This window comes from Silene latifolia, chromosome X, assembly GCF_048544455.1.
Source record: "Silene latifolia isolate original U9 population chromosome X, ASM4854445v1, whole genome shotgun sequence".
NCBI lineage: Eukaryota > Viridiplantae > Streptophyta > Magnoliopsida > Caryophyllales > Caryophyllaceae > Silene > Silene latifolia.
The window spans coordinates 11,749,939-11,771,196 of NC_133537.1; the positions used below are offsets into that span (position 1 = coordinate 11,749,939).

At 36.8% G+C, this 21,258-nt stretch overlaps 4 protein-coding genes and 1 non-coding gene across 5 annotated transcripts; 1 reads left to right on the top strand and 4 right to left on the bottom strand.

Annotated features, from left to right (window-relative positions):
- The first annotated feature begins 2,187 nt into the window (after positions 1–2,187).
- On the top strand, positions 2,188–7,121 carry LOC141616878 (NADH--cytochrome b5 reductase 1-like). Its single transcript, XM_074434036.1, has 6 exons — positions 2,188–2,203; positions 5,982–6,061; positions 6,174–6,335; positions 6,466–6,549; positions 6,625–6,711; positions 6,818–7,121. The coding sequence occupies exons 1-6, from the start codon at positions 2,188–2,190 to the stop codon at positions 6,908–6,910; spliced, it is 522 nt and encodes a 173-aa protein (XP_074290137.1). The 3' UTR covers positions 6,911–7,121.
- Positions 7,122–7,393: 272 nt separating this feature from the next.
- Positions 7,394–9,106, bottom strand: LOC141622874 (uncharacterized). The gene has a single exon (XM_074438893.1). It carries the CDS (start codon positions 9,029–9,031, stop codon positions 7,592–7,594), a length of 1,440 nt encoding a protein of 479 aa, XP_074294994.1. The 5' UTR covers positions 9,032–9,106; the 3' UTR covers positions 7,394–7,591.
- Positions 9,107–9,841: 735 nt separating this feature from the next.
- TRNAV-AAC (transfer RNA valine (anticodon AAC)) lies at positions 9,842–9,915 on the bottom strand. Its single transcript has one exon. It is a non-coding gene; the product is annotated as a tRNA-Val (tRNA).
- A 69-nt stretch (positions 9,916–9,984) lies between these two features.
- LOC141622875 (GDSL esterase/lipase At5g37690-like) lies at positions 9,985–12,466 on the bottom strand. Its single transcript, XM_074438894.1, has 3 exons — positions 11,923–12,466; positions 10,542–11,186; positions 9,985–10,420 (listed from the first exon to the last, which is right to left on the bottom strand). The coding sequence occupies exons 1-3, from the start codon at positions 12,317–12,319 to the stop codon at positions 10,185–10,187; spliced, it is 1,278 nt and encodes a 425-aa protein (XP_074294995.1). The 5' UTR covers positions 12,320–12,466; the 3' UTR covers positions 9,985–10,184.
- Positions 12,467–12,885: 419 nt separating this feature from the next.
- On the bottom strand, positions 12,886–19,455 carry LOC141622876 (non-specific lipid transfer protein GPI-anchored 12-like). The gene is made up of 3 exons (XM_074438895.1): positions 18,940–19,455; positions 13,757–13,807; positions 12,886–13,259 (listed from the first exon to the last, which is right to left on the bottom strand). The coding sequence occupies exons 1-3, from the start codon at positions 19,445–19,447 to the stop codon at positions 13,138–13,140; spliced, it is 681 nt and encodes a 226-aa protein (XP_074294996.1). The 5' UTR covers positions 19,448–19,455; the 3' UTR covers positions 12,886–13,137.
- Between the last annotated feature and the right edge of the window lie 1,803 nt (positions 19,456–21,258).

A 21,258-nucleotide genomic window follows, 5' to 3' on the forward strand; every position in this document is an offset into this window, starting at 1 on the left:
AATTACACAACATAGAGGACACATTTGTGTGGGTACCACGCAACGAAACATCGTGAAACATCGGCTTGAACAAACTACGATCTACAACTTGATCAACACCACAATCTATACACAAGTGGAACATAAACCTTAAGATTTTACAATCCTACCCAACTAAAAACATGGTTACGTCCTCGTAACCTCTTCTCAACTTCCATATTCCAATGTAACAAAACACTGTCAACGACATGTAATCGTAAAAGAACACATGACCAAAAGATTTCGCAAAGAACATTAAAGTTGAAAACAAGGTTTTATTATGAATTTAATCGATTGTCAACAAGTATCATTTATTACTTAGTTCATGCTTGACTTAAAACACAACATCGAACTAAAAGAACAACAAGAAGGAACCAAAGGTTTATACGGTTTCACAACAGACCGATCATGGTGTTACTAGCCCTAACCTAACGGTCCTTAGGTCGCGCTTCCTCTGCTTCTGGTGACTTCTATGTCATTCCCTTCTCGGTTCACCTCTTCCCGAAGTCCGGCATGGGTGGTTCAATCGCACTTTCGGCATCGGTACATTAGCGTAAAATTCGTGTCTCGGGTCGTCTGCTATGAAGTCAAAGGTATGCTCGGGCGGGTATTTGGCCCCGCCGCAGAATGGTGGGGTCACGGAATAGCCTCATGCAATGGGTGGTCAACTCTCTCATATAAAATCGTTTCTTTGTCCTTTAGTATGCCGTAGAGTCGGGAATAGAATCGATAAGGGTATACGCTCTTAATCGAGTATTAGTTAAATACTCGGGGTGCCCATTATGGCCATACATGTCCATGGCAGTGCAAAGTCTCTCACAATGCTCATTAAAGTCAGCATCAAGTGACATGTAACAGTCTTGCGGGTGTACGTTGTAGGGATCCATCCTACAAAATGGAAGGTTAACAAATTTAGACACAAGGGTGTTAAGACAAGGGATTCATCCTCGAGGTTTAAGTGTGCGAAAGATATATAACAAGTTTTCGGGGGTAATCTGTTGTAATACCAGGGTTTTGGTCAACTCAAGATCATCACAATTCGCATTATCTACCGGAGAACAACCACTTTAGGAATATCAACCGCAAGAATACACGTAATCAAAGATACAATCTAACATTGACTCCACCTAATTCCTCTCCCAAGTCAAAACCATTACCAATTTCGAACAATTGACCCGCCCTACCACTAATAAATCACCAGGAGTATTAAAACATGCGGTACATAAGTACTACTTAACACCTTGAAACCATAAAAACATAACACGTAATCAAAACCTTTTAACTCGTCAGACATACAACACGAATTAGTCCATTAGTTTGGTATAAATTCTGAAACATACTCGCTAATAAAAGTAACAACATATGATCCCTGACAACAACAACATTAATTCCATATCACACAGGTGTTTGACATTTTAGCAACCATATCGTTGGTTGTGTCCAAAGAACTTAGTACAACTCATTTTCAAAGATAACAACCGATATCGCATAAAGTGTTTAAACATACATTTGCCACCATATATTTGTAGAATGCTAGCTATAGTAAAAGATTAGCAACTTGGAAACTTCACTGATTTGCACGACTTAAATACTTAGGCAACCCGTAGACTCAATTAAATGTAACTATAACTACTATCATTTAAACCAATACATATCATGTGAATCATCAAAAGGGTTATCCTATTATAATTGTCAACATAGTTATCATAACAATCTTCATGTTAATATAATTGATAGTAACGACACAAGAATATAAATATGCCAATTGTCGTGTTATATCAAACAGTTTCCTTTATATCATACCCACGCATTTGCAAGAATCACTTTAGTGCTTTACGACATTGTAATAACGAACATATTCAATAACAAGAATAACAACACTGTTTGTTATCATGTTGTAGGTTTTAGGTTCAACTGAAATAACTTAATACAAGGAAGGCAATAAGTATAACTATAGGCACACAGACTCACATAAAGGACCTTAGGACTCAGATGACATCCTACATGTGGGAACATTTAGACATAACCATTACTACCGTTCATGTGTAAATATTTAACATCATTATTGTAAATATTCATGCGAGTACATCAGGACATTTAACGCCACCAAATTTACCAAGATATGATAATATAGTTTTATATTTATGTATACCCGACCACTATACGAATATGATGAACAACAGAGGTATTACAACATGCCACAAAATATGCAAACAATCGGACTCGTACAAACATTTCACCTCGATTAATAATCAAGTTACGCTACCCAATTTTGCTCATGCTATCATGTCAACAATGTTATCAGCTAAGTTTTAATTTTATCACTTGTTAAGATATATAACTACTGAACATGCGTGCTACTATCATCATATAAAACATTATAAGATCACATTAGTAAGGCTCATGAAATAACCAAACAATTATATGAAAACTCACATAGTACGCACATTTTACCGGTCATGATTCACGTTATAACTTTCGAAAATCACGAATGAACAGCCGTTCGACGAAAACTCAAGTTATATTACTTTTCTTACATACAGAGAGTTAATAATTCGTGATAAAAGAAGGAGGTCGAAAGTTCAAGAATTCAATTTTTAAAGAATTTTACAACTCAGTTGGTTCAAACAAGTATGTGACAAAGAATTGGTCCGAAACTTGGGCCAGTTTGCAAAGCTTACCATTTAATATAGAGACATCAAGAATTTTCGTGGCTTATCAATTTGGAAACGTATGCGAAACCTCTAGTCGATGGAGTTGGAATTATGCAAAAATCATTTACACAAATTAAATGAGGATTTTTACAAAACCGTTGGTCAACACATCACTGCACAGGAACTTTCCGACCACAGCCCACTAAAACATTTATTACTCCTAATCCGTATATCCTATAAACATAGAACCAACGCCAAATGAACACTAACTCACGAGGCTATCTCTCATAAAATTTCCATCCGTAGAAAATTAACAGGAAGGAAATGACAGCAAGATCAATTACAGAGTAAAATCAAACAAAACGGATTTCAACACTAAATCCTTCATTTTCCATGTTCCAAGTTCTTACAACCATACTATCGATACTAACTCATCCTAACTTAAATCTCACACTTTTGTATTTACGTAAACATCTATCCCATAGAAGTCCCTTCGCCTCCCGACCTACCCCTTACATCTAATCACGATTGTTACGACTAGAACAAGCAATTCAATGGTGTCTCTCATTACTATCACGATACTATACTAGCATGGCTTTGGGATCACATAACCACATATTACCAGACATAATAGCACTATCAACACGTCATTCACATCCATCCAGATAAATATCATAATTTCAGCACTAGGTCTCAAGGTATACATCAACTCGCTTATATCCAAGGTTTTCCTTCTAACTACCCCATTCACTCGTTTTCTCTTGGGTTGCCTGGTTCAGAACTGAGAGGGCAAAAGAGCACGCATTAAGGGCGCCTTCTTAACCGCACTGTGAGCTCCTAGCAGTTCATTCCCAGGGGTTCATTTTATTTAGACACATCCTACGTTCATTGGGTTCATTGGTTTAGGCCTGAGGATCGTTCGCTCTGATACCACTTTGTAACACCCCGGTTTATGAAGGAGCCTTTAGCAAGACATTCCCTAATAAAACGGACTGTTACCATCTCGGTTTCCCGAGGTAGTGAATAACAAATTAAACTCCAAGGCAATTTATAAAATATTTTAACTTTAATTATTACAAATTCTCTTTTCAAATTAAATTACAAGAACTGACATAAACAAAAGTGAAGTCTTCTAGATGATGATCTAATACTAAGTCGTCTGATCCAATGTCTCACGCCCATCCAGCTCCCGTCCTATCTCTTAAAACTCAAGTCGCTTCCCATAAAACGGTTCATCACGGTGTTCACGAATACACGGGTGGTCAACCACGAGGTTGAGTAGGGAAAACAATAAAATAATAAAATATGATATGCATGATACTCCGCCACCTCCATCTCCATCTCAACTCATCACACACATCTCATACCCCGAACGCCTGACCATACCGATCCCTAGAGACTATAAATATCGACCAAGTCGATCTGCCACCAACAACATTTGAGGACACCAGGGCAAGTCCTGCAGAACCCGCCTGGGCCTTATCACAACATCACATCGTATCTCCACATCGTCACCACCACATCCTCCTCCAACTCCAATGCATATGAAATGCTCAATAGTAATTAATGCAATGCAATATGTATATAAATCATCGAATCGATAAATCATAAAGTCATGCCAGTCACCCGATGTTGTGATATCATACGCAATACGGTCAAATCAGTCGATCACATTTCCGAATATAAATGGTAACGTAAATCAACAACCAGGAATCAAGTCAACACAATTCCACAACGTTAATAGAGCAAGTGTATTTCCCTACCTCAAAGTGCCAGCAAATCCAATTAAGCAGTTAAGCAGTCCAGAAATAAAGAAATGAATTTGATTATCGATCCTTCCCGAATCCGTCACCTAAAACAATTGTAATATTTATTATAACTAACTACTAAATATAGAATTTCCCAAAATGGAAACTTTCCCGAAATAGTAACTTTCCACTTTAATCAGTCCCGACTCAAAACCCGACTTGAATTATTTAACCGACTCGGGAATTAATTTAAATAACTACTATGATAGATAAAATATTGAACGAATTAAACATTTTAAGAAAACCCGACTCGAACATAAAACGATTCAACAACCCGACTTAAACCCGTCTTTCATTAATTAAATAACTCGGAATTAAATTAATTAGTTAAACATACGACCGTTATCAATTATAACGATTAACTATGAAAACCCGTTTCAAAAAAAACAACTCGAATAACCCCTCACGCACTCGCCCCTTCGCACACTCACACACCCTCACGCACCACCTAGCCACCACGACAACCACGGACTGACCCCCACTTCGTCCCCACCACCAAAGAACCACCACCACCGGCTGGTCATTGCCGCGTAGTCGAAGTCGAACCAGGGGCTGCATTTGGCCTGGTTCACCGCGCATCATCACCAACACCCACTGTTTTCCTTTTTACCACCACCGCAACCAACCACCATAACCTGCCACACCACCACCATCCAACTCGCCGTCATCCCACGCACCTAAACACCGTGGCACCACCATTTCGACCTCCCCCGAGTCCACGGTGGTGCCACCCTAAACCCAGCCGTCTAAACTCGCCTGAAACCGCAACCCAAACCCGTTTTGGTTACCCCTGTCGCTGCCGCCTCTCACAACCACCACCACCACCCAAAACCTCCCTAACCACCACCAATAGGGGCGACTCAGACCACCCAACACCATTACCCCGACACCAACCACCCTTATCCCCTCCCTAAGACACGCAACCCCAACCAAAAACCCGACATAAAAGATGAAAACAGAGGAGGAATGTGACATGCTTACCTTTCCGCCACCACAACAACCACCAGGGCCACCCTACGTCGTCGACAACCTCCCTTTGACCTTCCTTGCTGCGCCGTCACCACTCCTGCTCTCTCTCTCTCTCCCTCGTTTTGCGTGAAAGGCTGCCAAAAGGGCTGATGAAAGAGGGAGGCGGGTTGAGGGTGTTGCTAGGGTAAAATTAGGTTAAAACTTAGGTTAAAAGGTTAAGTTAGATGGTAAATGGGTCATGGGTATGGGTAACGTGATATGGGTCATGGGTATGGGTAAGTTATCATTCAGTTAAACCCGTCTCACAAGTTTACGAGTAACTTGGTCTTACGATATCAACACGACTATACCATTAACTCGACTCGACTATCATCCCGACATAATTAGTAAAATAATATATATAATAATTAATATATAATAATATCCGTTTAATTAATTATATTATATAAAATACGGGGTATTACAGCATTATACTTGTCAAACTTTTCACCTTTAAGCGTATTTTTTCTAATAAAAATATGTAATGTCATAGTTATAACCGCAATTTTATATTGGCAAGTTAGAGCTTTCGGTATGCTTGCTGGAGGTACAGGAATTACTCAAATGTTCCAAGTAAGCCATTACAGTAGTAAAAGATTGCGAAAAATCTTTTTTACCATTTTACTGTATTCCGATTCTTCTCTAAATGTTTTAATCTGTTGCATTGTGTAATTGCTCTTCTCAGGTGACTGGAGCGATATTAGAGAATTCAAGTGATAAGACCAAGGTTCATCTCGTCTACGCAAATGTCAACTATGAGGATATACTTTTGAAGGTATTGCATATACCGCCCTCCATGGTACTTCAATTCAATATTAGCCGTGATCTTAAAAGGTCGGCCCTGACTGTCTGATCTCAGTTACACCATTATCAGTGAGAATGGTGTCGTATTATCATGATTGTATTTGGTGTTATGACGGATTTAATAGATTGTTGTCTTCAGTAACGATGTTTGGTTTTGTAATCAGTAAACAATATTTGGTTCCATGTTACTGGAAGAGTTAGATGGGTTTGCTCGCGACTACTGTGATCGTTTTTCCGTGTACTATGTCTTGAAGGAGGTAAGACATAAGTAAAAAACGACGAGTTTTGAACGTTAAGTACGTAAGTAATCGTATTGTTGTTATGTTGATCAGCCACCAGAAGACTGGATTGGTGGATGTGGGATTCATCTCCTTGTAATGATACAAGCTCATTGTCCTGAACCCGCCTCCGATATTAAGGTACATTGTACACACACTTAATCACGCTCGATTCAATGATTTTGTTTGGTTAGCTTTTCTTGTTCACTCAAACATTTTCGACTGTCGCTTACTTGCTTAATTTCAGATATTGAGATGTGGACCACCAGCAATGAACAAGGCCATGGCTACTCACCTTGGAACTTTAGGATACTCCTATGACATGCAATTTCAGTTCTGAATGCTGCTTACCGACCGCTATCCCTCCATTAGGGATCAGTCGGAAAATAATACTACCCTATCGCTAAACAAATTAGAATAATCGACGACTTTTGTTGTCAAATTGCATACAAAATACTCCAGTAGTTAATCTTACTTGGAACATACATGAACATTATACATTTCGAGTTTACCTTTCATATTACAGCAGTACACCGATGTCTTCTGAGTTCTGATGTGCAATTCAGTTCTGAATGGTTCTGATTTTCTCCGTTGTCCCTCCATTAGGGATCAGTCGGAAAATAATACTACCTCTATCGGTAAACAAATTAGAATAATCCACGAATTTTGTAGTCAAATTGCAGACAGAGTACTAGTTAATCTAATTCGGAACAATACATAAGCATCATAATTCATACATTTCGAGTTTATTTCTCGTATTACATCATCACTCCAATGTCTTCAACATTTCCGACTGCATTTGTTCTGCAGTCTATAGTCTACATTAACATGAACTTGATTTTGCATTGCAACAAACTGTAATCAAACATTAGACATCAATTCATTACATTTTCCTAGAATAATCATCATACATTACCTCTCGTTAGTCGCGTATTACATCATTACTCCAGTGTTCTCAACATTTCCGACTACATTTGTTCTACACTAACAAGAAACGATCTTGCATTGCAACAAATCGTACTCAAACATTTGACAATTCCTTACATTTTCCGACAAGATTACACCGAACTAAACTCCCAATTGTGTTCATAACCATCTTAGTATCCTCCCAAGGATTTCCCTTAGCCAATCTCTTATACAAATAACTATCGAAAGTCATCCGTTGCACATACTCGTCTCCACACAACTCAACCAAAGCCTCCCTACTAGCATTACTCCCATAAAACACCTTCTGCAACAAATCCAAAAACCTAAATGTAGTCTTAAACTCCGCATCCCACTTCCTCAAATACTCCCGCTTCAAATCCGCCTCATTAACCATCCTCGTCCCACCCTCAGACGCCTCCACAATCGCTTTCCCACACATCCTACCCGACTTAGCCGCAAAATAAATCCCCTCACCCGAACACTTAGTCACATACCCGGCCGCATCCCCAACTAATGCAACCCTCCCCCGAACCCTAACAGGCCTCGGATGTTCAGGAATCGGATGGGCCTCAACCTTAAAAACCCGTCCCCCACTTATCTTACTCCCAACCCGATCCAACACCCCTTTTTGAAACCTCTTAATATCCGACTTACACCTAACCGTCCCGGTCCCCACCGCCACGTGATCACACTTCGGAAACACCCACCCGTAAAAATCGGGTGACACGTCATCACCGACATACATTTCCGCCATATCATTATAATACTCCATCTTATCCTCCGGTAACCGAATCCTCTCCTGAAACGCGATGGCATATTGGTAATTTCCCGCTTTAATCGCTTTCGCTACCTTACTGTGGACCCCATCCGCCCCAACAACAACATCAACCTCAACCGCTTTCCTAACCCCGTCAACAACATATCTCACCACGTAGGGCCCACCGTCGTTAACCGGGAGGTCAACGCCGGTGACCAACCCGGAAACGAGGTGGGCACCGCATGACTCGGCGCGAGTCCTGAGGAACGAGTCGAGGACTTCGCGCCGAGTCATGGCGATGAACTCGGTGGGTAAGAGGGTTTTTCCGAAGTCGATAACGAGGTTGGAAGGGGAAATGATACGCATGCGCGTGACTTCACGGTCAACGAGAGCGCGTGGGATGTCGAATTCGTCGAGCATGCATAAGGGGATTGCGCCGCCGCAGGGTTTGGCGGCGGAGGTGGCGCGTTCGAATAGGTAGGTGTGGACACCACCTGAGGAAAGTGATTCAGCGGCGGAAGATCCGGCGGGACCGCCGCCGATCACGGCGGCGCGTAGTTTTCTGGTGTGGAGCGGTGGGTTAGTGGTGGATGAGGAGGAGGTGATGGTAAGGGAGGTGAGACGGGTACGGATATGAGTTCGAGTAGGGGTAGATTTGGAAATGGAGTGGTTGGGGGTGGTGGGACGAGTATATGTATGAGTTCGAGTAGGGGTAGATTTGGAAATGTGGTGGTGGAGTTGAGATTGGAGATGGAGATGAAGGGAGAGTGATGCCATTAGGAAGGTGTGGGAGTGGGATTAGAGTGTGAGAACTGAGAAGAGTATTGTACTAGTATGAGTCAATGAGTGTAGGTGTGTAACGTATTATAAAACCGTCTTATTATGGTGGTTAAACACGAAGATATTGTTTTTCATTTTGTCAAATGAGGTGTAATGTCACTTTAATATATGAGTGGATTTGTGAAAGGGATTCGATTTTTCGAGCCCGTAATTTACTGTCATAATACTTCTGCCTTTAACAGTATGCTAACACGTCACTTTGTCAACAGGTAGATATTATGGTTAGTGACTAACGAGGTATTTAAAATACAAAAGAATCGATGGGATATTCGAGTGCCGACTGCCGACTGAGTGAGGGTGAGATTAGATTTGGAGTGTGTGTGTATGAGGGTGGTGACTGGTGATGTAGTATAAAAATAGGGAGATTAAGAAGTGTGATTAAAATAAATTATAGTCGTTTGGAGATGGGATTAGATTAGGGTACCCATTAGATTATTAGTAAAAGAAGTACGCAAAACTAGGAGATTGATAACTTTAGAATAAACAACTGAATAGTGGGTAGTGGGTACTGTCATTGGCTCTTTGCTGCTTTGTGTTGTTATTGGTAAGATGCTTACTGCAGTATTGTTACTGGTTAGTCAACAAATGCTAAAATATGTAGAAATCAGGTGTGTCAGGTTCTCGCGACCTATCTTAAACAGGATCCGTTCTATAAACTCGTAAAATATCTATCCTTGAGAACTAATGCTAAAATATGCAGAAATTAGGTAATGTCGGGTTTTTCCGACCAAAGAGCAAAACATAATATGGCATCGCCCGGGTTCGAACCGGAGACCTTTAGTGTGTTAGACTGACGTGATAACCAACTACACCACGACACCGTGTTGTTCTGTTATCTCAGGCAAACAATTCGGATCATTAACAACTAACAAGCAAAGCAAAATCCATGGACTGTAGGTCTGTAGCTGTCACAATTTATTCAGCATTTTACTTACAAATTCATGTAATTACAAGGATCTCAAACTCAGAATCATTTATCAATTATCCTACCAAAGAAATTATACCAAAACACAAATAATACCGAAAACTCTAGTACTCGTATTAAACTTGTACTCTTCTCTACCTAGTTGTGCAATGCATCATAGTCCTACTAATGAAGCGGAGTATCGACCAGGACTTGCAGGCTGTGAGGACGACACATCTCGGTCACTGACTTTCCGGTCCAGGCTGATTCAGCCAGCAATGAGTTAGCAGCTTCTGTTGGATTGTAGAAATCCCACCATATATGCTTTGACATGTCAGTACATGCCATTGATGTTGATTGACATCCTACTGCTGCCCCTCGCCACCCTCTCCCGCAGCATGCTCCCCTTATGACCTCAAACCCTGCCACGACCGTACAATTTACTTAATTACTCTCATTAACATTCATCAATTTCTTAACTTCGTTTCTAAAACACGCAACATCAATACATACATATAATAAAAAGGGAAGAAGAGAAGTTACCATAAGTTTTAGGCTTAGATATGAGTTCCATAATCCCTTGATAAACATCACAGAACACAAACCGAGCATCTGAAACCTCGGAATTGAGACCAATAATCCGGTCATTAAGCCGCTGATTATAATCCCTAACATGCTGATTAATCTCATTAACACAAACCCTGATTCTCTTATTACTATTCCTCCCGTTGCGAAAATACCATTCTACCACTGCCCTAGGAGCACACCCTAGAGGCAAAACACCCATAACCACCACTTTTCTTCCTCCTGCATTGTACAAATTTCGGACAGCATTCGTCATCTCATTAGCCAACAACTGCCCAAATGCTTGTGAAGCATTGTTAAAACCCGGGACAGACGATTCGTTTTGAAACAGGAAGTTGATCAAGTCTTCTTTTCCTAAGGATACATAGATGACTGAGGACTTTACGAGTTGGTTTGCCTCGGCTTCGCCTAGTTGTAGCTGCAGGAGTTGGATTGTCTCGAATAATTGTCGTAGCTGCTGGTTTAAGGACTGAAAACTCGAACCAACCCGGCTTGGAAGGATAGTTGCTCCCACTGACCCGTAATTGAGTCCGTTTAGTATTCCTTCAGTTGTGCCGTTTTGTTCATAGAATGATGAGATCTCTGATAATCCCATTTTCGAAGCTGTATACATTAATTAATACAGTAAATAAATAACCCGGAAATTTACCAAGAAAATAATTAATTCGATACTCCCTTCCTCTCCGTCATTTTGTTTACTTTTATATTGCTTGTGAGAGGTGTTTTAATCAAAGGTAAACAATTGATAGAGACGGAATTAAGGAAACTAAAAAAAGTTGTGATTTTTTTTACATGAAGACATTAAAGAAACTTTACATTTTTTTCACGATCAAAGGTAAACAAATGATTGAGGGGTAATAATATGTATTAACGAAATTAAAGAGAGTTATAATTTTGCTACATTTTTACTCGACGCAAATCCTGAACATTGATTAATTAGCATGTAAATTCATGGATAATAATGATTAGCAAACCGATTCTTATAAACACCGAGAGAGAAACACGGAAATCCCGAAGAAAGACGATCAAGAACCCGAGTTTTAAAATTAAAATATCGAAAACAGCATGAAATTAAAAGAGAGAAAAGCGAAAATACCAAGAAAACCATGAACAAGAGATAGAAGCGCGTAAATCCTAAGAAAGACGATCAAAAACCCGAAAGTTTAACTAAAATAACAACAACAGCAAGGAATTAAAACACGGAAAAGAGAAGATACCAAGCAAACGATGAACAAGAAATAGAAGCGCGTAAATTCCAAGAAAGACGACCAAAAACCCGATTTTTTCAATTAAAGTATCGAAAACAGCAAGAAATTAAAAGACGGAAAAGAGAAAATACCAAGAAAATGATGAACAAGAGTAGAATCCGATCCACTAGAACAGGAAACCATCGATAGATTACGACGAAGCAGAGGATAAAACAGAGTATTCTCCCCACAATCAACTGAAGAATCCCCAATAACAAACATCGCTTTCGCTTTCATCAACGACGAAAACACCAAGCTGTTACTGTCATTGTTCTTGACTTGATAAACCGCTGAGTGAACATCTCTAACAACTGGATCGTCTACGACAACGACTTGAGAAATCGAAGACGGAGTTGGAGACGGAGCATCGTTGTTGTTGGTGATGGTGGTGGAAAAAGCTTCTGTGGACAGAATGATAATTATTGCTATGATGAATGCTGTGAGCATTGCTAGGAAAGTTACTGCTATGGCTTCCTTGTTTAACTGCATTTTTCTGGTTTTTTCGAGTTTTTCGGGTTTTTACTGTGGTGGTGAATTTGGTGATTGAAGATGTGAAGAATTTGTGGGTAAGTAATTAGCAGTTATGAAATTGGTTAAATTTTGGAAAGTTTATGGTGTTTGACTTAACTGATTTGTAACTGACTAACTGATAACTGCTTTTTATATATGGCGGGAATGTAGGTAACTGATTTTTGTGGGCTTCAGAATCCGCAATTGGGCTGATCTATAAGACCGTCTTACACTATACGGGTTATAACATGTGATACATCATACATGTCTAGATCGAAAATCCGATTATAATACGAAATACTTCTCAGTCGTCGTAAAAATAAAATAATTGGTTAATTAACTTGGGTTTAAGTATCCTTACCGATTACCGGTTATTTTTATAATCCGGATATAATGCGAAGTAAAGTTCCCAAGGGAGTTTTTTTTTTTTTGGTATTTTAAAATGGTTTTGGATATCACTCTTCCTGAAACGATGAATATTGAAATATAAAGAGTAATAAGTAAAATAAGTGACGCTACATATAGGAAAGCTAGAAAATATGGAGGATTCAATAGCCGTAATAGAATAACAACAACAATAGTTTTAGAATATTAAGATTCAGATTGAGTCGAGGAATAAAGATAGTAAGAATACATAGGAGGAGGATGATAACCATATTACAAATGTACTCCGTACTAGGTAAAATTAAATTAATATTCCATGTAAATTAAAACGTAAGTACATAACACTCGAGAGTCGACAGTCGACGTGGTAGAGGACTAGAGGACATATGACGATAAGTCATCAAAGGGTCGGGTCAATGATCCAAGTGCAAATATGCAATTGCTAAAAGTGCAAGAAGATTGAGTAGAACGAAATGTGCATTTGTGGCTTCATTTTTCCCTGGTGAAGATTCTCCTGCCTCAGGTGTTATCCCTCCTGTAATTAAGTGTTAAAAATTAATTAAGTATTTCGATTAACACAAAATCTCACTGAAGACGGCGATATCAGTCACAAGCTTGTGACGGATACCGTTTCCTCTCACAAAATACCCATTGAGAGGTGAGTGGGAAGCACATAGGAGGTGTCCCACCTTGTCCCCTCCCCCTTTTTGTGAGAGGTTGCTTTGTCCGATTAATTACGAGCGAGTCGTTGCTAAATTGACCTATAATTGACTCCACGTTATAATACGGTTATGAACGACATAATATTAGTTAATAACCAAAAACGTTAGATAGAATCGTTTCACTATCGAGTGATCAACAACTAACAAAATATACTTTTAAGTAGAAGTGAAACAAAAAGTAAACGAATTGTACTTGAAAATTACTGTTTATGTCCCAACTATTTATTTACCTGTGATCAAAAACATTCCTTGTAATAATTAAAAATAAATAAATAACTGGGACGGGGATTAAGATGTTCGAGCTAGTTACCTTCAGTTGATGTTGGTGCACTTGCTGGTCCTCCAATTGGTATTCCAGCCGCTGTACCAAATAGACATTAAGCAAATTTTTAGACGATTCGTCGACGAAATGCTCAAAAGCTAACTCAAATAATAAGAAGTTATATATTTCCTCCGTCCCAATAATTTATTTACCTTTAATTAAAATAATATCATGTAGTAGTACACAACTTCTAGCTAATTAGCTTGTTGCCCATTCAAGTGTTGTCATTACTTCTTGCTAATGGTCTTTACCTAACTCTGAATTTCAGGGTTTTAAACTAAACTTCCCACAATTTCATGCAAGTTTTGACAAAATAAATGAATTTAATAGTACAGGCAATCCATGATTCCATGACCAGAAATCTATTAGTTGGGAATTTCGACGTTTCCGTAATTTTACTGTTAGAAAATGTTAATATAAAAACTTCGTATATTCGTAAATCTTAACTACTCCCTCCGGCTTGCTGTTTTCTTCCCATATCATTATAATACTCCACACATATATTAGAGAAACGGGAAGAAAATTAAAAGCCAGAGGGAGTAATTAATAATTTTAAGATTTAAGAGTTAAGACCTTTCTAGCTACGGACTAATCGACCAACTATTACGTAATTCTAAATCGGAAAGTTGTTTACTGTTAATTCACAAAAATTACAGTTTCAAAATTGTTTGGGACCAAAATTTAAGATAGTCCAACTGAAATATGGCAGTCCATGTGAGCTCACCTGACAGATTTTATTTTATAATCACTTATAAAATTGATACTCTTTAGTCCTCCAGAAATATTCGTCTTAAAAATAAAATGGTAAAATATTATTTTGTTTTTCACAGTATATTTTTTTTTTATCTTATTCCTCACACATGGCATACGTATCTCAAACTAAACATCTGATATATTCGTCTTAAATAAAAATTTGCTCAATATTACTCCCTCATATTCACTATAATCTTCCCTATTTCTCTTTTTGGATTATTCAGGTTTTCTTCCCTATTTCCTTTTTTGGGTTGATTTGTGTGGTCTAAATTCAATTGTATGTGAGTAGTGTGTTTTGTGTGGTCCAAATTAACTTTCTTATTTCTTGTGCAAAAAGAAAAGGGGAAGAATATAGAGAGTATATCATTAGCTTTGTCTTGAAATGGGTCCATCTACAAGACTACGATCACATGTCTTTTTTCAAATTCGAACGACAGTCTTTCCAAATTAGTGACATTATTGTAATAGTAAAAATAAAGTGTACCATGTAATAACAACTTTTAGTAACAACTTTATTGTTTCTAATTATTTAGAATTTTGAAATCTGTACATTAGAATTGTTGTGTAAAAGAATTACGAATACTTAAAACACAATCGCTCGATGAATGACTGACTTTATTTTGAAGCTCACTCCTATCCTATGTGAACCAATCTATAAATATTATTAAAAGGCTAACCTAAAATGTTCAATTAAGTCCACGTAGACAATGTCACGTAGGATAAAAAAAGCCACGCAGACATTTGAAGCCCACCTCAGCCCCATAACCCAAATGCCACATACACATTCATACCCAATTACCCCGTCTCTTATCATCACTGTTCCTACCGACAACGACAATCCCCCTTTTTCCGCTCATTTTGTTAACCGGCATTAATTTATTTACATGGCATTAATTTAATTCATTTATCTATAAATTAATTTAGTTCACTTATCTATAATATTAAAAGATATTATCTATATTCTTAAATGATTTTTGTATATTAAATATATTGTTTTCCCAAATTTATGTAACCTTAGAAATTACATCAAATTTTCATAATTTATAGTTAATATTGACATTTTAATTGAAATTTTTGTGATAAAACATGTTAATAAAATTTATAATTTATAATTAAAATTGAAATTTTTATAATAAAATATGTTAATAAATTAATTAAAACTTATTAATTAAAACTCTTCATATTACTTACCACCCACCATTTTTATTAACATTTTTTCCTATTTAATTCATTTTTTTTAATTAAACACGGAAATAAATTGATTAAAACTCTTCATAATACTTAACACCCACCAAATTAATTAAATTTTTTTTCTATTTAATCAATTTTTATAATATAATATGTTAATAAATTGACTAAAACTCTTTATATTACTTAACAGTTAACACCAATAATTTTCATTAATATTTTTTCCTATTTAATTCACCTCTTGAGTTTCTCGGCAATCAATTATCTAATTAAATAATACCACAAAATAAATTAAAAATAAAATTAATATATTGGATTTTATGGTTGTATAATGGCTATAAAACCTATAATAGTTTCTATCTATAAAATCTTATTAAAAGGCTAACAAAAAAATGTGACATTGCAAGTTTAATTGTGATGTGACAACTTTTAATGTGACATGGTAAAAAAAAGTGATATGGATTACCAATTTAAGAAAATTAAAAAATATAAGGTAAAAAAGTTAAAAAAATATAAGGGATAAACACACAAAAAAAAAAATTGTAAACCATTGATCTCCTCTCATAATTTTTTTTTATTTATTTACCTTATTTATTTAATAACCATTATTTCCTTTATTTAATGAAATGACCTTTTAACTTTCCTTTCATCATTACTATATATACTCCTATTTATGTACCATATTTTTTTATTTTTCTTTCATTCATAAAATTTTGAGAGAATTTGTAATAGAATTTTTCATATATATAACTATTATATTCACCCTAATTTTCAATTTTATTCAAAAAATAGCACATAAAGTATACATAGAAAAGTAAACTAATTGTTTCATTTTTCATTTTTCTTATGTTTTGTATTAATTTGTTATTAGTTTTTGTGTTTGTATTAATATTGCAGGAGAATGAATTTCCAACTTTATTCAAAAAATTGGTAGGTAAGGTATAGCTAAAGAACTAAATTAATTATTTCGCTTTTTATTTTTATTATGTTTTGAATTAATTAGAATCTTATTAGTTACTTTTTTGTGTTTATATTAATATTGCAGGAGAATGAATTTTCAACTTTATTCAAAAAATTGGTAGGTAAACTATACAATGAGAACTAAATTAATTGTTGCACTTTTTATTTTTATTATGTTTTGAATTAATTAGAATTTTATTAGTTATTTTTTTATGTGTGTTTGTATTAATATTATAAGAGGATGACATACTCACATATCAATAACAATGCACGAGATTCGAAATAATGGCTATGGATCTTCTTTACAGATTTTTTTTCTTGGTTTGGATGACTCTTTCATTTTTGTCAGTTTTTCATTTTTCTACAATGGTGTATTAGAAATATCGAATGGTAGCAAAAATCTTTAATAAGTTGTTGACATGTTGTTGCATTATTGTCCTTCACTCTTTCATACACTTTAGTCTCCTTTATAACACTTATGTTTTATTTTTACTTTGTCAAACAGGTTACAAATCAAATTGTTTAGCCAAATTACGATACACATGTCAATTTGATCTTATCATAGTGTTATAATATGCATAAATAGTAATTAGTTAGAAAACGATTCTTATTCTCTAATTCATTGTTTCAATTCCAATGTGTAATTAGTTTTGCTCATCTTATACTAATAATAATAATTATTAGAGTTCACCTATAAAGTTTTGATCCTTACTTTACTCTCTTACTTTTTGTCCCATATCTAATCTTATATATACTACGGAGTATATTATTATAACACAAAATGTGATATTTTAAATATATGTAATCTTTCCTTGGAATTATTTGGAATAGTTGTTAAAGTTGCTCACATAAAAAGTTCACGACCGTTTCTTTGCAAGATAAACATAGGGTCAAGTACTTTAAAATGCACCAAAACGACAATAAAAACAGTATCTTCATTCAAGCAATAAAGAGGCAAAATGCAATGTTTGTTGGTGAAAAAAAATCATTCATATTCTATAATCTTTAAGCCGGTCAAATCAATGGTTAAATAATAAAGAGACAATTGAAGAATCGCTAATTAAAGAGACAATTGAAGAACCATTAATTGAACAGGCAATTGAAGAATCATTAGCAACTAAAACGAGAAAATTGAGAGTCATTGATTTTCTTTCTATAAAATCTCATCAAAATACCAATTCATATTGTCTTATTTGATACCAGGTTGTCGAAACCAACATTACCCGTCCTTTGAAAACAAGGGACGACAATGGAGCGCAATTTCATGTTCCAATACTTCTATGGCGTCAAGAATGTCCATAAGACCGAAATACTTAAAATTCAATTTGACGGATTGTGTCCTCACTTCAAAACAACCAAGCTATTCACATTTTGGTTTGCGTACCATCCAGAATCAAAAATTTGGTGTATTAAACTTTTGTTTTAAAATACCGTTCCCCCAGTCGTGTTTATTTATTTACTTTTTTTTTAATTATTTGTGTGTGGTTTTTTAATTAAAATTAAACAAATGATTGAGAGGGGGACTACTCCATATAAGTTATTCACAAATTAAACACTTAAACACAATCAATTATTAACGATCCCGTGATTTTCACGGGCTCCAAAACTAGTTTTGTATTAAAATTTTAGAAAGCTCATTTATTTGTACATTTTCTCGATACCAAGTCATGAAAACACGAAGATTAAACTAAACTTAATTATTCATCTTAACCATTTCTTTTTAAAAAACAATATAAAATCTAAAAAAGCTACAGAAAGAAGGAATTAACGCTAAACAACACTACAATAAAAGTGACTAGCTCAAATCATCCATTAATCACATTTATTTTGTTTCATCCCAATTTCTTGTTTATGACAGACATATTTATAGGTCAAATAAAATAAAGAGAACGAAAGCATAATGCATTGATATTAATAGAAAAACTTATCTCATCTTAGGCTCTGTTCTTTTGGACTTAATTTCAGCACATTTCGTCTTTCTTTATTTCAATTCAGTTTAGTTCAGTTCAGCTCCATTAAGTTCAGTTCAGCTCCAATAAGTTCAATTCAGTTTAATTCAGACAGTTTCAGTCCAAAAGAACATGATATTAGTTAGTCCTACTCGTGTTTAATACCCTTCTAGTCCCAATCATTTGTTTACCTCTTATATAATTAGTAACGGGTTTAACTAAAGATAACCAAACGATTGAGACGTAAAACTAACAATTATGTCTAATCCTAAAAAAAAAAGGATTAATTTCAATTCAAGAAATTAAGAGAAAATACATTACCTTGACAGATGCTAAGAGGAGGAGTTTTAAGACCGCAAAGAGCAGGCAATTGAAGAGCTCTATCAACATCCAATTGGACAGGAAAATCCTTAGTTTTACCCAATAATTGACATAAACAAACAGGTTTAATATCCAACATTTTAGCTAATTCAGGACAACATGGTTTTTCAGGCTTAGTTGCATTACTCCCTTTTTCGACGTACGACAAACAATCAGACATGTTATATATCAATGGCATACAGTCCGACGATGTCGGACTTGGCCCTTCTGCTTCTGCTGGTGGCGGCGTCTGCGCAGACGCCGCCAGTGTGAATGTAGTTACGATTATCATGAGTGACCATGTGAGTACAGTAAGGGGTTTTGTCATTTTTGTATTATGGTTTTCAATGGTGGAGTGTGAATAGAATGGAGTGATGGAGGTCTGGGTGTTGGGGAGGACAGAACAAAAGGGAGAGGAGAAATGTGGGGAATATGGTGTGACTTTATAGTAGGAGAATGAATGTATCATGTATGATGTTATAGGTAGATGGTTGGTTGATTATTGACTTATATTGTAATGGGAAGTGCTAGGGCGACACTGGGTGTTACCGAACTCGGTAACACCCTAATAAAAAAAAAAAAATTAAAAATTAGTTTTCATTTTTACGCCAATATTATAGGGATAAAACCGTAATTTACAATCTCTTATATTAAAAAATAAAAATATACTCCTTTAAAATTTGCTCCACCAAAAACGCAATATCTTTCAATATCATTTTTTTTTAATTTATTATTATCAATTGTTGTTACAATTAATAATTAATGTTGATTTCCTAGATTACCCCTTTAAAATTAACTACTTTGAAATTCGAAATTCGATGGAGGGAAAGCAAAATATGGTAATTTACAATATTACCCCGGGTGTCGCTCAATTTGAGTAACACCCGGTGTCGTCATCTCATTTTCCTATTGTAATAGTAATGTTAATTATTAGGCAGACTAGGCCGTGTTATGTATGGGCTTCGACCCACGACTAAACTCTTGTATTTATATTAAACGATGGGCTAATGAGAATCGACACAATACAATTACCTTAATACATTTCGTAACATGGTATCAAGAGAGTCAGTGAAACCCTATTTTCCCACAAAACCCACCACTGCCGTCCGTCCTTGATCATTGCCTGCTCGGAATTCCTTCTTTTCTGATCAGCGATGACGGGAGCGGACACGGACACATCCTTGTCTTCTTCTTCTACCTCTAAAATCGATTCTCTTTCCCCTTTTTCTCTTGTTAATCAGGAGGGTCCAGGTCAAGCAATAACCCATATCAAACTCCGGAGCGACAATTATGAGGAATGGAGTCGTTCTATGCGTCGGTCCCTTAAATCACGACGCAAGTTCGGTTTTTGTGACGGGTCTATTGCTAAGCCGACAGATGATTTTATGCTTAGTCAATGGGAAGTTGTACACTGCACCGTCGTTCAATGGATCATGAATTCGATCGATCCGTCTCTCCGGGACAGTGTATCGGATACCGAGGATGCTCGTCTTCTTTGGACTGAATTGGAAGACCAGTATGCTGTTGTTGATGGGGCGAGAATACATGCCCTAAAAACCCAACTACATGAGTGCCGTCAAGCGAAAGGTATGTCAGTTACTACATATTATGGTAATTTAAAGGCTTTATGGGACGCCCTTGCCACCCACGAACCCCCGTTTTCGTGCACGACCAGTGGGTACACTTGTGGTGTTACCAAAAATGCTTTAGCTCGCCAGGATTCGGAGCGCTTGCATCAATTTCTTATGGGCCTTGATAAATCGTTGTATGGTCCCATTCGTAATCACCAGCTCGCTCTTGATCCGTTGCCGACCCTTAACCGTGTCTATCACGCGGTTTTACAAGAAGAGCGACTGCTAGTTGGTGCTACGGCAGTCCCCGAACCCTCTGATGTCATGGCCCTTGCTGTACGGCCTGCTTCCTCTGCCTCGACTTCCTCTGTTCCTGATTGGCGGGCTTTACGCGATGCGGAGCGCCAAGAGCGTAGAAAGTTGACATGCTCTCACTGTAAAGCCTCCGGTCATGAAGTAAATGACTGTTTTATTAAAACCCAAAACTTCCCGGACTGGTGGGGTTCTCGCTCGCGTACTCTTGAGGAGCTGCGATCGAAACAACGGACTGGTTCTCGGTCTACAGCGCGTGCTAATGCTCTTCTGACCGAACCTCCTTCTTGTTCTCAAGACCGTCTGAGTGGTATGTCTCTTGATTGGATAATTGATACGGGGGCATCCCGTCATGTTACAGGTGATGCTCGTTGGTTAACGGAGTCACGAACCATTA